The following is a 15,135-nucleotide window of genomic DNA, read 5'->3' as shown; positions in this document are numbered from 1 at the left end:
CTGCGGTTCCAGTCGGCGAAGTCGACTCCGAGCGCCGTTTGGGCTCGGGCCAGTCATCTGAAACCCACGTTATGCGGAGGCCCATCTTACTACTCCGGAACGGGCGGAGATCAGGGGCCGTTTCAGGTCAGGTGGCCGGCGTCAAGTGTGTGCTCGTCGCCGGCGGCTGACCTTCACGCCGTCGCTGATTACCTCCGACGAAGTGTTTAATACGTAGCCTTGCGCACAGAGTTGTTTTACATTATTTTGTTTTGCCAATCGCTGTAGTTGATTTTACCTTCTTTTTTTTTTGTTGTTGCTGTTGCCAGTCGCTGTAGTTGATCGAACAATACCAAGCAGCGTTTTTGTTTTGGAAATTCTTGCTAAATTTTGTCCCAAACATCCTCTATTTAAAAATCGGAGGGAGTACAAAGGACAGCGGTGATGGCATATATGCACATGCCGTTAGAAATTATAGTCAGTTGATGTAGAACTGCGCACATATTTTTCTCTCATCTTTCCTATATTCTGTTCGGTATTGTTCAAGAAAATAAATAGCAATGCCGTGTTACAACAATCCTGAGCTAAACATGTCAAGACTCGTTCCCAGGCTGGGCATCGGAATCAGGCTGCTTCTTGTAGCCGCTGCCACCTCCGTCGTTCTGCTCATTCATGTCAGGAATAGAATCACTGGTTGCCCCTAGCTTTTCCTGCAAAAATCAGACCAACTTTGAGTTGAGGCCAACATCTATTGCAGAAAATAACCTATCTGAAAGAATCACAATCACTGGAGCAATATACCTTGAGGGAAGCATTCTGTGAAAGTAACTGTTCGTACTCCTTTCTAATCCGTTCAAGCTCAGCTCTAAGAGAGGAGTTTTCCGACCTTAAAGATTCAGCACGTTGCCCAAGCTCCTCGCACTCAGCCTGGAATACAATCACGGAAGCATTGGACAAAGTTCTCTTGAAACTTAAAAGATACTACTTAGGTAGCAGCCTAGCAGGATGTCAGCATTTCCACGTTGCACAATACCTGCTTGCGCAGCCGGGACCTGCGTGCTGATTCTCGATTAGATTGCTTTCGTTTCTGCTTCTTGAGTTCCCTTTCATCCTGAAAATTGCCATTGTGCAATCACAGTTTGCAGTAGTTAACTTTTCCTATATTAATCTACACACAAAAGCACTAACCAAGTACAGCAGCAGAAGCATGGCACCCTTGTTGGTTTCTTATGTTTACCAATTACCACATACAAAACATAACTGGGCATTCCAAAAGATGATATCTTGTGGATACCCATGACCCATCCACCAAATACAGATTTAAAAAACAGAGTGGAGAGCCTATGGTTTGCTGCTAACTTAATTTCTCTTATTGTTTAAAGGATGGTGTTCCTAACAAACCCATGTAATTTTTATCTGAAACATGGAAAACAATATGGCATCCTATAGTTTGTCTTTGGAGCTATTATTACAAATTTATTTCTAGAACAGCACTATCAACAAAGTGAATGTATAATTTTTTAAAAAAAACAGTACTTGGTTCTACAAAACAAGAAATACTATACCAACATTAACAAGAGATGCCAATCCTCGAAGATCAAGATTATAGTATAAATATAATTCATAAAGATAAGCAAATACATGCCCAAGGACAGTACCCATTGATCTCCTCGTGCTGAACCAGAAGTTGCTTTGCCCTGTGTTGCAGGGACAGTTGCAGAACCAGGAGCAGTCCAGTAGTCCATTCCAATATTCAAGTTAGCTGTGGAGCCAGGAACTCCAACCATCGCACCCGGTTGTATTGGAATCATCGGCATGGTTTGATTTAACATTCCCTGTGATGCTGAATAAGATATGCCATTCTGCGAACTGCCTGCACGACAGAATACACCTATCATCTTTTGAAAATAGATATGTAATTCTATTAGTCATTATCATGAAAAAGAAACAAGTCCTCAGATGCCTACCGTCTTCCTTTCCATCATTGTCCTTTGAGTGTGAATCCTGCGACAGAAAAAAAACTAAAAAAACTCAGAAGTCTGAAAGAAGTGTTATGACAAGAAAGAATAAAGAACCACTGATCAATCTCACATTTTGGGAATTGGCGTCACTTCCTTCACTCTCACTCTCACTTCCACTCTCACTGCAGGTAAAAAGTTTGGTTATTAGATTGTGTGCGAACTATAGAAATTTGTGACATATACATGACTAACAAATAAAAACCTGTGGGAGGTAATCCCATTGGCAGATGGAGCAGACATTCTGCCAGGCTCATTTTTTCCTGTAATTATTACCAGAAGCCTAGTTTTAATTTCCATGCTCCAAGTGACCTTGATATTCAACTATTAACCTTGGACAAGAGTACAAGACTCACCGTTCATTTCTGGAGCACTTGGCGCAGCTCCCTGAAAGATATATTTCAGGATTACATGAAACAGTGATGAGCAAAAGGGGACAAACACAGTTGGTTACTTACAGGAGTTTCAGCATGTCCATTTGTTGGCATAGGATAATGACTAAATGGATGCATACCCTAACAAATTAGTTATTCATTAGCACAAAACAGGATAAGAAGGTGCACGTACAAAGCTAACATGTAGATGAGATTTTGTTAGGCTTAAAGTGCATACAGGTGCTGTAGAGGGATGGGCATATACTGTTCCAGGTGGATACATCACATAAGGTGATGGCGGCGTCCCGTACGGTGGTACCATGGGCTGCAATTAAGGAACATTGATTCACATATTAAAATCGCATGTCCTTGCATTATAAGCATATAAATACAGATTAACAATAACAATAGAGATTGACAGAGAAGAGAGACGTTGAGTGTGGGGGGAAACACAAAGTTGCAGATGTAGAGGCCACCTGAGCTCCCCACATGTATGGATGAGCCTGTGGATTTGCAGCGACAGTAGGGGGAAAGAATCCATGTGGTGGAATTGCTGAGTAAGCCTACCAAGATTTTTAACAATCAGGAGATAAAGGAAAGGAAAATTATTTGATAAAAATAAAAGGTACATAAAAGGAAAAGATTAGTCTTCATTTATTAGTAAGAGAACATTTTATATGGAATAACCTGAAAGCTGGGCCATTCAGGGTAAACTGAAGCTGTTGCCCCGGATGTAGTGGCTGAAGGTTGATCCTGAGGACAGGTAAGAAACGCACAAGAAAGGGTAAACAAGCATACTATGTGTTCAGTCACAGTAGAAACAGGACAGTTGTGTTTTGACCTAGATGGGTATTTCGTTTTGTCACTGAAAGGAACTAGCCTACGCAAATAGAACAGAATATGCAGAACATATTGCAGTTAGTGCAGTTCAGGGCATTATTCAAGTGCTGCTTAGACAGATATATAACGAATGTAGTAGCATCAAAGGCACCAAGTTGACTTAAAATAGTTCTTCAGCTACATAATCTGAGAAAAATAGAATGCGGACTTCTATCTGTTAGTCCATAAAAGCGCCAATTAATACTACTTATTTGGCATGTTTCACTAATTTGGCTGCAGCACAATCACAACGATTCTAGAAAATCATTAGAGCCAGTAGGTATTCTAAGGTTATTGCACTAGGAAAAAAACTTCAGCCGAATAGACAACAAAACTAAACAAAGGAAATGTCATTTCAAAAAGTACAGGTGTGATATCACTGTTCTGGTACTTGTTCTGATGCCTTTGGAGCCTTGGAGGGTGTGCTAGGGTCATTGCTTCCCATGACCAAAAATGCTTTCCGGCCAAACAGCTTTCCCAATCACTCAACAGCAACCGGAGTACCAATAATGGGATGAATATATGCAAGAATTTTCTGCTGAAACCAAAAGAAACAAGCACTGAGAGGCACGAAGGAAGACATATATAGAGGAAAGCGAAAGGTCTCAAATTTTCCAAGTACAATTTTCTCGTTCGTGTCCAATTGTACGGTAAGGAAGATATACACAAAGGGAGCCAACGAAGTTCGCACTAAATTCCGAGCATTCCACACGCATTTTACTCATCAGATACCAATCGAACATTCTGCTTAGAAAAGAATGAAACACAAACGATTTCTTGTCGAGCCCATATGGCCATTTTACGGTGTTTCCTTTACCCGCTTAACTCCACGACAGAAAGAAAAATCGATAAATAGCAGAAACCCGCGCTAGCAAATTCACAATGGCTAGCTATTGTCGTAGCAAAAACACGTAGATTAAATGCAAGCAAAGCGTCAAACGTAGCGGGCCGTATCACTACTCTCTCTTAAAAAAAGTACCACTCCTCTCACCAGTCTCAGGCCCGCCCGCGCGGAGCAGCTCGCCGCAGCGGACAGGGCAGAAGCCGCAACCAAGGACCGCACACCTCCCGTCTCGCAGCCGCAGCCGCTCGCGGCTCTCGTAGAAGAGGTCACCCGCAATGCAGCGGCCGCGGGGGAGCCTCGAGGCGGCGCCGAGCCAGCAAGTGGGTCCGGCGGGGCGGTGGGTTTGTAAGGCCGGAAGGAGGAGGAGGAGCCCCGCGACGACGATGAGAGGAGGAGGAAGAAGAGATGGCGTGGAGCCGTGGACCCGGTTCTCCGTGGACCGTAGGCCGGAGGAGGCGAGGGCGCATGGGCCGGCTCGCAGTGGGGCCCACGAAGGGCGATGATGATTGGGGCATGGGCCTATCGTGAGCCAGAAGCTGCGCCGCGATTGGTAGGTGGATGGATGGATAGCCCTGCCTGGCCCACCTGCGGCGACGCAGCAAGCAACTTCCTTCGCCGGCTGCCCATGTATATCTTCTAGAAATTTCTCAAAAAAAATGTACCTTCTAGAACTCCTTGCTTTTTTTTACTCGAAACTACTCCTATATATTCCCTCAAAAAAAAAAGGAACTACCCCTATATATGAGCCAAATGACAGAAATGAGCCTCGGTTCAGGAATTTGTTATTCATGCGAATATATCAGATGATATCCTCTCCATGAAATAATTACTAGCGAATTCTATACATTATTAGTTTTGGTAGGTATGCCATCGTTTCCTGTATTAGAAAATTATTACAGACTGGGAATGAAAAGGAAAGCATGGATACGATACAACTGCAGATTTAGTATAAAGTACGTGCACACATCCACCAATTTTTTTAAGATGCCGTGTGGACTTTTTGATTGGCATGTTGCATCGTGATATTGGTTTTGTTTGGATAGCAGGGTTAGAGTTGGTTAGATGCATCTAACCCATCCAAAAAAATTATCCCCTCCAATGGATGCTTATTGGGGTTAGATTAGATGGGGCCCACCTTTTGTCCTCTCTCTTTTGCTAGAAAGAGGCCAAATGATTGAAAAGATGTATTTATTGTCAATCTAACCCTTCTATCCAAACATCTCTTTGGTTAGAGTTAGTTCATAGATACCCATGAATTAGATACTAACTCTAACCTCTAACATAGTTAGAGTATCCAAACAGGGCCATTGTTGTGTAGTGTTTGGTTTTTTAAATGATATAAACAAGTAGCAGTATACGATTGGCGGCCTGGCATGGCATACTCTGCGTTCATCTGGTTGTCAAGTAAGCTTTCACATATGCTCCCTCCGTTTAAAAAACGAGTGGTCAAATTTAAAATAAAAAAGTCAAATAAACTATAATTTGGAACGGATGTAGTACTGAATTAATGATACACTGACTGCAGATTAAAGCTTCCTCACAAAAGGGAGAGAAAGAAATGGAAATTGTGTGCTGTGGCTGGGGTTATGTTGAGATGCTAAATCCTGTCTAAGATTCAAGGATAAATGGGGAAACGAAGGGGCACATTCACAGACTACATCAGACTCTGTCAGTTGCTGCATATTCTGTACATGAAATGCAAGGAACCAATGGCTCCATTAGCAAGCAAGCACATTACCAATTCCAAATTTAACCAATTAGCAAGCAAGCACACTACCCATTAAATTTCCAGCAGCAGCTTGTTTACCTCCGTCATTGTTCGATACGATAATGTACAACTACTAGTGGTACAAGGGATCTAGTGATCACCATGAGATGATCCATCCCAAACACACTGAACGAAGAATCATGGAGGCACTCCTGTGCGCGCTTCTGGCCAACGCGAACAGTGGAGGAAGATTGCATATCCACTCACACCCACTGCAGTTGCCCTTGGTGTTCCAAGCTGTGGCGGATGTCGCCGTCAACGGCGATAATCTGCTTTCTCATCGCTAGACTGGCTGGTTTCGTGTTGTATTTCGGTTGGAACCTTCCAACTGGGCTAGTGCCGTTGTTGATCGAGCTTTCCGGAATAACCTCATCCAAGAACTCATCAGCCACGTCCCCATCTTCATCAATCCTCAGCTTCCTTGTATACCACCGAAATCCCTGGTTGAATAAATGCAGGACACATAGCAGCATGTTACAATGACTGTTTCTTCAAAGTTCAAACGCAAGCAGTGCAATATGAGACAACTGACAACACTGAAAGGATTCAGCATGCACACTAAAAACACAAATATCCATGAAAAAGGGGCACTTGTTTGGTTAGATCATTTTAGCTCGATGCAATCTATGCCCATAATAAACTAGAAACAAAGGCACCATTCCATAAAGTAATATGACTCAAAAAAAATACTACTATGATGATTGCTTGCTTAAAAAAGAGTAGACGTGACACAAAATTTGTTAGGTGAACAGATATTTGGATGCTCATCAGCATACATAACAATGTGCAACAGCCACTCCTTTTAACTTAAGATATCCCCTTCTCTCAAAAGCACATCAGTACCACCAAAAATGTTCACTCAATTTGTAACATATACAGAAAGAGGAACTAGTATAATTAAAGTCTGATGTGGAATATCAATTTTGGCAGTTTGATGTCCTACAACAGGAATCAAAGAGTCTACTGAACGACAAATGCATGTGTTATAGGTAAATATGGCAATTTGCTAGCTTTATGTCCTACAAGAATAGAACCGTATTTGCAATTGCAAATGGTTGACAACTAAGAAATACTGATTGATGTAACATTTCTTTTTCAGAATATATTAAGGAAATCCATTGTCAAGTTTGTACGTGGGGATTGTTCTATAATTTAAAAAATCCAACCAAAAACTGTTTACAGAACAACTGGCAGAAGACACAATGTGTCATAAAGACAAACCAAAGGGTCTGGTTCCACCAAACACCTCTTGTTTTCGCAAACAAAGTTGGAATTCACAAATAATTCATGTCCAGAAAAATGGAATTCACAATTGTATGCTTTGAAACATTAGTTAATGCAAATTTAAAAATCATAATGTCAAAGCCCACACAAAACCAACCATCTCAAACCATCCTTCTTGTAAACACACTACAAGTTAATAAAACTATACCTTAGCCGACAAATCATTGATAGCAACACATGTATGACAAACCTGTTACATGAAAAAGTACTGTCCATAACTGACCTAACCAAATCAAAAGAAATAATTCAAGGAAAGAAGAGCCAAGACATACTGACCTAACCAAATTAAAATGAACCCACCAGAGCATAACTACACCTCAACTATAAACACGCACGGTAGTAAAAGTAACTGCACCTCAACTATAAACACACATAGTAGCAAAAGTAAGTAACATCTAATACCCAAAAATAAAGCAGCTAAACTCATTGTATATTTATACTTTAATAAGATATGGCGATTCCTAGGTAGTATCAGTTTAGAGATAGCTGGACTATGACCAAGGGGCAATCGAATGAAACAAGGGAAATTACTGAGAGTACATAGCATCAAGATATACTTTGTCAATCAAATGAATTTCTAGGACAAAGACATAACCCCTGAGGCCCTCATATGTTCTGAACTACTGGTATTTAACATACTTAGATTTTAAGCAAGCAATATGGCCTATATACCTTCTCATCCAACCCACATATAGCAGTATGTGTTACCTTACAGTGACAGAAGCATGGCCTCAAACTGCTGCATCAACTTTGAATGCAAGGGATAACACTGACTGAAGATCGTAAGATCTAACGAAGGTGATCTACATTGGTCATTGCTTGCATTAGACTCCCTCCCTCTTATCCCATCGTCCACAAATGCTACGTACAAAGTTCACAAATGAAACTTTGCACCTAAAATGCACTGACTATTAAAACAAAGTGTAGTCTTCGCTTGGCATACAAGGGACTGTTGTAAAAATGCATCACTATGCTAAACTAATTGTCTAGGAAATAAAATGTTCCTAGTCAAGTAATTTAGGTCCAGAACCCAAATTCACAAAATGCAAGACCATCCAAGGGGGAAAAAACACCACGAAGTTAATAGCACGACCCGCACCTGTCAAATTCTACATTTGCACTGAATTGAACAGAGGAGAGTAGCACACAACAATTGAGAAATCAGACACTAGAAGAAGCATCTACGAAAGGCTCTTTCTGTGAACCAGATCCCGCTGACTCCGGAGCACAACTACAACTGACGCCATCATCGGCCATGGAAAAAGCAATCTCGAGGGCTACCTGCACGCCGCCGTCCCCCTGGGGGCAGGGCACCAGCACGGGCCCGGGGCCCTGCCGCTCGACGGGGACGGGAACCTGGACGCTGAACCCCCGCCTCGCGCCGTGAGCCGCCGCTGCCGCCGCAGCCGCCCTGTCGTGCGGGAATTCCGCGGCGGCGGCGGCGGCGTTGGAGGATGAGGAGTCAGGGTGGTCGGCATCGTCACGGGAGATGCCGAAGAAGCCGGAGATCCGGCGGAGCAAGCCCATCGGCGGCGAGGCAGCGGTCTCCTGGAGGCAGAGCGCGCGGTTGATCCGACGGCGGTGAGGGTGGGAACGTCAAAGGCCGCCGACGCGAGGAGATAGGGGTGTGTGGTTTCGACTTGTAGTTTTGGGTTTTACTGCGTGGTGGGAAAAAAAGAGAAGCGAATCTGTAACAAATATTTTTTTCTTTTATTTATTACTACTATACCTCGTCTCTTCTACTGGAGTATCTTTTTTCTAAAAAAAATAATGTTTATTTGGTTAATTTTACATGAAAAAGTTGGAAAGGAGGCATGATATGAGAGCATATTCCAGTGTTTGGGAGGGGAGGGGTTGAGAGCTTTGAGATTAAAACTATGATGTTATGGATGAGCAAAGTACCAAGCTTTCAAAGCGGACGGTAATTATTGCAATTGCATTGAGAATATGATGAGCTAGATTAATGTGGCTTTTGACGGGTGATTAGTGCTTGAGTGGGCCAGGGGTAAGTAGTGGTTGGGTTTCAGTGCGAACAGTTAGATCGAAAGCCAACTGCCCTCGCAAAAACATAAATTGCATGAATATTTTTTTATGCAAAGCAACTCTAGTAGATGCTCTAAGTAACTCTCTATCTTAAGTTTAAGGGGTTAAATGATAAAGATACCAGCATAAACTCTACAAGACCCTCTATTTTTTTAGGTCTCCAAATCTCCACCTCCACCCTCCATTTCTAGAGATCTCTAGAGAAGTAGAGAGGCATCTATTATAAGTTAGAATTGAGGGCTATTGCTGGAGTTAGGGGCGGAGCCAGGGTGGGGCATGAGGGCTCAAGCCCCCCCCCCCCCCCACACACACACCACCATCACCCACCACCACACACACACCCCTAGGAACTCCATTGGAGGCAAACAGAAAGGAGGGAGGAGAGAGGGGAAAGGAGGAAGAAGAAGAGAGGGGAAGAGGAAGGAGCCCCCTTGGTGCTGGAACTGGCTCCGCCATTGGTTGGAGTTAAAGCAAATTTAGAAATCCCTATACCGCCACTGGTTGGAGTTAAAGCAAATTTAGAAATCCCTATAAAATAGATGCAACCCCCAAACCACCATTTAGCATTTAAAGGCTATTACTAGAGTTGCTCTGAGACTGAGTTTGGGGGGGGGGGGTGCTCTTGGTTTTCCGGTCGATCGAGTTTATAACTATTTTTTATGTTTGTAGAAGAAAAAAGAGAGAGCAAGGACCAAGGAATCAAGAACAAATTAAAATAAGCGCACACATATATAGAAAACTCAAATTTATTCCCTGAATTATGGCACAAAAGACTTTCACCATGCAAGTTGGATGAAGTGGTGACGAGCACCATATGCATCCATACCATGCAACAGTGCAAGTCATTTATTATTGATCCTCTCTACGTATGCATACATATCTAGATGTGCTTTTACTACCACTTGGTCAACCAAGCAAGAACATAGGCATGCTTCAACACTGAGACACACACACACACATATTTTGATCGGACGCTATCATGCACTGTATTATGGTAAGTAGTGATCATGAATAATCCATATCGCCGATTGATGGGTCGAGTTATCAATCGGTCGAGAGAGCTAGTTGGCGATGGGGATGAGGCGGCCGTAGGCCTTGCGTTCGTTGTCCTTGGGCACGGTGACGGTGAGCACGCCGTTCTCGAGCGTGGCGTGGACGGTGTCGGTGTTGGCGTTGGGCGGCAGCCGCACGGTGCGCACGAAGCGCTCGGAGCTCCGCTCGACGCGGTGCCACCGGTCGCCCTTGTCCTCGGCGGCGCGCTGCCGCTGCCCGCTGATCTTGAGCACCTTCTCCTCCTCCACCTCCACCTTCACCTCGTCGCGGCGCACCCCGGGGAGGTCCGCCATGAACACGTGCGCCGTCGGCGTCTCCTTCCAGTCCATGCTCGCCGTCGCGAACGTCGGCAGCCCCTGCGCCGGCGCCGCGAACGCCGTCAGCGAGATGGCGTCCACGAACGGCTCCAGGATGTCGATGCTCACCGGCTCAACGACCTCCGCGCCGCCGCCGCCGGTGCGCGTGCCGCCCTGCGGCTTCTGGCTCTGCTGCTGCTTGCGTCCGGTCAGCATGCTGGTGATCATCGACATGCTGGTGGTTAGGAACTTAGGATACTGTGACTGCTTGGCTTAGATCGTTTGTGAGCTCACTCACTTCTTGATGATGCCGAGCTAGCTGCCACACCTTAGTCCTATTTATAGGCGAGCAAAGGAATACTACTTGGTTGGTTGGTGACTTGGTGTTATATGCCATCGGGCACATATGCGGCATACATGATCTTCTAGGAGCTTGTATCCCTCTTGTGTGTGATGACGATGAGAGATTCTCGCGAAAGCCTATCTTTCGATCCCATCTTGGAAGCATCATCCTTAGGTTTTTTGAGTGAGTTGCTTGGTTGTTCCAAATTAAATCTCCAAGAAGGTTTACTTGCCAAATCAATTTATGGTAGATTCTGCCCAATCAGGCGCATGTTGGAGTAGGTTATATCTTGCTGTTTTTTTTTCTTTTTGCCTGTTCCCCCTCCCAGAAATAGTACGCTCACAAACACGCGCACACTCATTTTTACTTGTTGATGCATACTGTTTGCCCAGTTGAATAAGCGTAGGACACTATATGTCTATATGCACATTTGATTTCCCCAAGAAGATGTGTGTTTGCCCGTGGGAAGACGGGTAGGGATTGGTTATTCGATTGCTACATGCACTGAGATGCCAATCTCCAAAGACGCATCACTAATCACTTCTTTTTCTTTTCCCCCTGTGCGAGGACATAAGCATTGCGTACTCCTCCCAGAAGCGAATAAAATCGCGTACCAGACACAGAGCAGATCACAAACGAAGATGGGATCAGGCAATGCCGTCGTGCCTATCCACGTTCTAGAAACCTTCAGCCAACTGGGGCTAACCAGGATCATTGGGGCAGGAGAAAAACTCATTCTTAGGATGGGCATGTAAATTACCCACTCTCATGGTCCAATCAGCAACTTGCAACGAGCTGAGTAAAATACAGCAATTTAAGTCTCATAATTCAAGCACAGATAAATGGACTAATGGAGTACACATGTCCCTTACCAAACATGAAATGCTGTTGAGAATCTGAGCATTGGTTAGAGATCTAATGGCCTAACCTGGCAGAGCAGCAACAATTTTCCCTATGCGCTTCATTATTATATAACGAGACACGTTCTGTCCTGGGCGAGTAATTCAGTCCAAGTAATAGTCTTCATATTCCAAAAAAAACACAGTATAGACCGTTGCCTAGAAATAAAAAAAAAAGAAGAGATCCTTACACCATCAACTGCGCAATGTCCTTGCGGAAGACGCCCTCCATCAGGCCCTTCCTCTTCGCGGTGACTGATGGGAATGGGGAGTAGGAGATGCGCCTGCACTGGCTGCTCGCGTTGATTCTGTTGGGCTGTGTCATTGTGGGCAGGACAGGGAAGGATTTGGGTCGAATGTTAAGGCGCGAGAACAGCATCTTTCCGCTGGAGTCGTGGGGTGAAGTTTTAGATGCAGTCTTCTGAGATCCCGCACTCCTGCTTGTGCTTGAAAAATGCTTGAACTGCTCTGAGCTGCCATTTGGTGGGTCTGGAAGACGGGGGCGAATCTCTGCTGACGGCTTCATGCGATCGAGCCAGCGAAGGATTGCATTTCCAAGGTTCCGACCAACCTCTATGTCCCTCTGCTGAATGCTCTTGTGCACTGACACTGCAACATTGAACACATCTCGTGTACGCCTGCAGAACACAGAGGGGAGAAGGGAATCAATCTTGATAGGATGTAAAACTAAGGTTCGATTGGTCATATATAATGCATTGAAATCATAAAGCAAATTTGTTGAGTACTTAATTGGCTAATTCATCTCCAGGATCCCCATAAGGGTATAAAAGGGGAAAAGAAGGGGGCTGAATGGTAGCCTCTCTCTCAGAGCTGCCAATCTGAATTTGTTAATCCTCAGTCCTTACAAAGGTCAGTATGATTCGGTTCACAGTTTTCACACAAAAGATAGAAGAACTCCTGATTTAGATGCAAGGTTCATACTGGTATCTACAATCCAGCAGTTTCAGACATTGCACATGTGTTAAAAAAAAATTCAGAACATGAATGAAGACAAAGCTGAGGTAGAGTTTATCAAATGAGAGTATCAGCACTGCAATCATCAACAAAATGCACAAGCTTCAATATTAAGCATCTAAAGTACAGTCTCAGCTGATTCAGGAACAAGCAGCTGTTAAAATGTGATTGTGTGTGCACACAACTAAGTCTTAGAATTGCTGGATCAAGTAAAGATATAGCGTCAAAAGTAACAATGTACCAGCACTGTCCAACACTATATGTGCTCATAATCTCCAAATGGGAGGAAACCATGCCTATTCAGATGTCTAAGGCATACAGCTACTACTATGTGTTTATATGAATATACCTCAGTAATCCAATACAGCACCATAGCATGGATGAATTAAAATGCAAAGATACAACAAATAATGTGCAGCGCCGAGACAAAAGCATCTTATATATTGAAACACAAGGGGAGCTGAATGGGACATGGTACAGGGACGCTTTCAGCAATTCCTTGCTGAAACAAGAACATAGCTTATGATGGCTTGGACGGCATCAAAATGTAATGCGACAAGTGGCGTCACCTATGAAGGTATGTGTAAAAGTAAAAGGATGCAGCTTGAGCAACTGTCCCTGCCCTCGCAACACCCCGCATTGGCGCCGCTACGGAGGCGTGCAGCGCCACAATCAATCAGCAAGCCGCGGGTCGGTCCAATTCCAATCCACCCCTCCCTCCCCGGAGCTAGAATGCTAGTGGTAAGACTATTGGATCAATTGATTGATGCGAGGGAGCTAAACTGCAGAGCAAGGAATCCACGCCTCAGTTATCCTATTTTGCCTGGAACCGAGGGCATCTCGAGAATCCAATCGAACGCAGCCGGCACCGATTTCCCGAGGCGCACGGCACGGCACGGCGTGGGCGAAGGGGGTGGACAAGGGGAGGACGCGAAATACCCTCACCTGTAGACGAAGTTCCTGATCCTGGGGCGGTTGGGCGGGATGAGGCGGCGCTGGATGCGGAGCGCGAGGCGGTAGGTGCGCTTGAGGCCGAGGAAGTAGGCGGTGATCGCCGTGAGCTCCCACAGCACCATCCCTGACCTCCCCGGCGCCCGCTCTTCTGACCCTCCTTCCTCGCTGGGCGGCGCGGCGGCCTCACCGCCGAGGACTGCGGTGGCGGCGCAGGGGGCGGGGGCGGCGGGAGGGAGAGGGGTTTAAGGCGGCCGTAGAATTTTGGGTAATGGGAGGGGGCGGGCTGCGACTTGGCACCTGAGACGGAGGGGGCGGCGCATCTACTTCTAGGATCTGCTCGGCGAGACGGGGGAAGATGCCGTTGCCGTGGCGTGCCGTGTGCGCGTGCGTCTTCCGGTCCCCCTCCGTGCTCGTGTCTTTCTTGCAGGAGGGGTTTGCTGTTGTTGTGTTGGACAAGGGGAGATCCCATCGCCGATGCTTTGCTGCGTCCCGCTCGCTGGACCGACCGGACCGGACTCTCGCTCTCACATCACCTGCTGGGTCAGCAGTCAAAACTGTCAATGGTCTAAGATCCATACTAATCGATCCGCGTCAAACTATTTTTATTAAATATACCGACATAAAACACTCCAAACCATCTCATAGAATGTGAAAATCAAATCATACCATCCCATCAAAGGTAGAGAGGAAGGTGGAAATCCGAAAGTAGGACATGGAGCGTGTTAGTTGCAGTACTTTTAATTGTTGTGCATTACTAATGGCTAACACGACGAACACAATTAATTAAGCAAGCTGGAGCAGGGGCGGAGCTAGAGAAAAATAGAGAGGGTGCCGCGCTTCATAGAATATGCATGATAGATAAAAATCTAAAAATGATAAGGTATTATGGAATTTTTGTGAGTGCAAGCGCGCCCACAAATTTGAACCTGCTCCACCCCTGAGTTGGAGGATGTGCACGCCAGCCGCTCGAACACGACACTATTTCTATATTTCCAGGGCCCTGTTTGGATGATTCGGGATAAATTTACATCAAGATAAATATTTTACTCCTACCATTTACCTCTAATAGTTTTACCATATAAAGGTGTTTGGATTAGGGGTAAATGTAGTTGGGGATAACATTCAATGTTTAGTAGGCAGCTAGGCTTGGTAGGATAGTCATGAGAGAGAGCCATGCAATAATTGCCATACTTTTGGTGGAATCTAGCCAAGTTTTACCTCTATTTGACACCCAAAGAGGGGTAAAAAAATTGGGGGTAAAACATTTACTTCAACTCCTTTTACTCTCATGTTTGGATGTTGAAGGTAAAAAGTACCTCCTTTTACCCTTTTTATCCCATTTACCCCTCCATCCAAATAGGGCCGAGATGTTCCAGCAGCAAAGAGAGATGAAAACTGAGAAGTGACGCTCGGGAATGTCTGGCGG

At 44.9% G+C, this 15,135-nt stretch overlaps 4 protein-coding genes across 11 annotated transcripts; all 4 read right to left on the bottom strand.

Moving 5' to 3' along the window:
- Nucleotides 1–413: 413 nt before the first annotated feature.
- Nucleotides 414–4,534, bottom strand: LOC120709490 (transcription factor HBP-1a-like). 7 transcript variants are annotated; one of them, XM_039995183.1, is made up of 14 exons: nt 4,242–4,533; nt 3,617–3,788; nt 3,059–3,124; nt 2,848–2,934; nt 2,610–2,696; nt 2,456–2,512; nt 2,354–2,384; nt 2,203–2,260; nt 2,071–2,122; nt 1,947–1,983; nt 1,638–1,870; nt 1,013–1,090; nt 781–906; nt 414–689 (listed from the first exon to the last, which is right to left on the bottom strand). In XM_039995183.1, exons 2-14 carry the CDS (start codon nt 3,683–3,685, stop codon nt 573–575), a joined length of 1,098 nt encoding a protein of 365 aa, XP_039851117.1. In that variant the 5' UTR covers nt 3,686–3,788; nt 4,242–4,533; the 3' UTR covers nt 414–572. The 7 variants fall into 7 exon arrangements, with proteins under 7 accessions (XP_039851117.1, XP_039851343.1, XP_039851431.1 ...); XM_039995409.1 differs by having other exon boundaries at nt 2,804–2,934; nt 3,642–3,788; XM_039995308.1 differs by having other exon boundaries at nt 422–689; nt 1,638–1,852; nt 3,642–3,788; nt 4,242–4,518.
- A 1,206-nt stretch (nt 4,535–5,740) lies between these two features.
- LOC120709362 lies at nt 5,741–8,803 on the bottom strand. Of its 2 annotated transcripts, XM_039995017.1 has the most exons (3): nt 8,428–8,797; nt 7,295–7,336; nt 5,741–6,302 (listed from the first exon to the last, which is right to left on the bottom strand). In XM_039995017.1, the coding sequence occupies exons 1-3, from the start codon at nt 8,671–8,673 to the stop codon at nt 6,066–6,068; spliced, it is 525 nt and encodes a 174-aa protein (XP_039850951.1). In that variant the 5' UTR covers nt 8,674–8,797; the 3' UTR covers nt 5,741–6,065. The 2 variants fall into 2 exon arrangements, with proteins under 2 accessions (XP_039850951.1, XP_039851008.1); XM_039995074.1 differs by lacking the exon at nt 7,295–7,336 and having other exon boundaries at nt 8,428–8,803.
- A 1,116-nt stretch (nt 8,804–9,919) lies between these two features.
- On the bottom strand, nt 9,920–10,908 carry LOC120709284 (18.9 kDa heat shock protein-like). Its single transcript, XM_039994907.1, has one exon. The coding sequence runs from the start codon at nt 10,770–10,772 to the stop codon at nt 10,251–10,253; it is 522 nt and encodes a 173-aa protein (XP_039850841.1). The 5' UTR covers nt 10,773–10,908; the 3' UTR covers nt 9,920–10,250.
- Nucleotides 10,909–11,663: 755 nt separating this feature from the next.
- On the bottom strand, nt 11,664–14,142 carry LOC120709216. The gene is made up of 2 exons (XM_039994791.1): nt 13,701–14,142; nt 11,664–12,418 (listed from the first exon to the last, which is right to left on the bottom strand). The coding sequence occupies exons 1-2, from the start codon at nt 13,829–13,831 to the stop codon at nt 11,968–11,970; spliced, it is 582 nt and encodes a 193-aa protein (XP_039850725.1). The 5' UTR covers nt 13,832–14,142; the 3' UTR covers nt 11,664–11,967.
- Between the last annotated feature and the right edge of the window lie 993 nt (nt 14,143–15,135).

Source organism: Panicum virgatum, chromosome 1K (assembly GCF_016808335.1).
Source record: "Panicum virgatum strain AP13 chromosome 1K, P.virgatum_v5, whole genome shotgun sequence".
NCBI lineage: Eukaryota > Viridiplantae > Streptophyta > Magnoliopsida > Poales > Poaceae > Panicum > Panicum virgatum.
This window is presented reverse-complemented; position numbering and strand designations above follow the sequence as displayed.

What these genes read in the sequence shown, in the direction of transcription:
- LOC120709490 (XM_039995183.1), bottom strand. Translation starts at nt 3,685, where the DNA reads ATGACCCTAGCACACCCTCCAAGGCTCCAAAGGCATCAGAACAAGTAC. An exon ending in CTGAATGGCCCAGCTTTCAG is followed by an intron (nt 2,935 to 3,058) that starts GTTATTCCATAT and finishes AAATCTTGGTAG; the next exon opens with GCTTACTCAGCAATTCCACC. An exon ending in CAATGATGGAAAGGAAGACG is followed by an intron (nt 1,871 to 1,946) that starts GTAGGCATCTGA and finishes AAAAGATGATAG; the next exon opens with GTGTATTCTGTCGTGCAGGC.
- LOC120709362 (XM_039995017.1), bottom strand. Translation starts at nt 8,673, where the DNA reads ATGGGCTTGCTCCGCCGGATCTCCGGCTTCTTCGGCATCTCCCGTGAC. An exon ending in AGGGGGACGGCGGCGTGCAG is followed by an intron (nt 7,337 to 8,427) that starts GTAGCCCTCGAG and finishes TTCATGTAACAG; the next exon opens with GTTTGTCATACATGTGTTGC. An exon ending in TCAATGATTTGTCGGCTAAG is followed by an intron (nt 6,303 to 7,294) that starts GTATAGTTTTAT and finishes TTATTCAACCAG; the next exon opens with GGATTTCGGTGGTATACAAG.
- LOC120709284 (XM_039994907.1), bottom strand. Translation starts at nt 10,772, where the DNA reads ATGTCGATGATCACCAGCATGCTGACCGGACGCAAGCAGCAGCAGAGC.
- LOC120709216 (XM_039994791.1), bottom strand. Translation starts at nt 13,831, where the DNA reads ATGGTGCTGTGGGAGCTCACGGCGATCACCGCCTACTTCCTCGGCCTC. An exon ending in ATCAGGAACTTCGTCTACAG is followed by an intron (nt 12,419 to 13,700) that starts GTGAGGGTATTT and finishes TGTGTTCTGCAG; the next exon opens with GCGTACACGAGATGTGTTCA.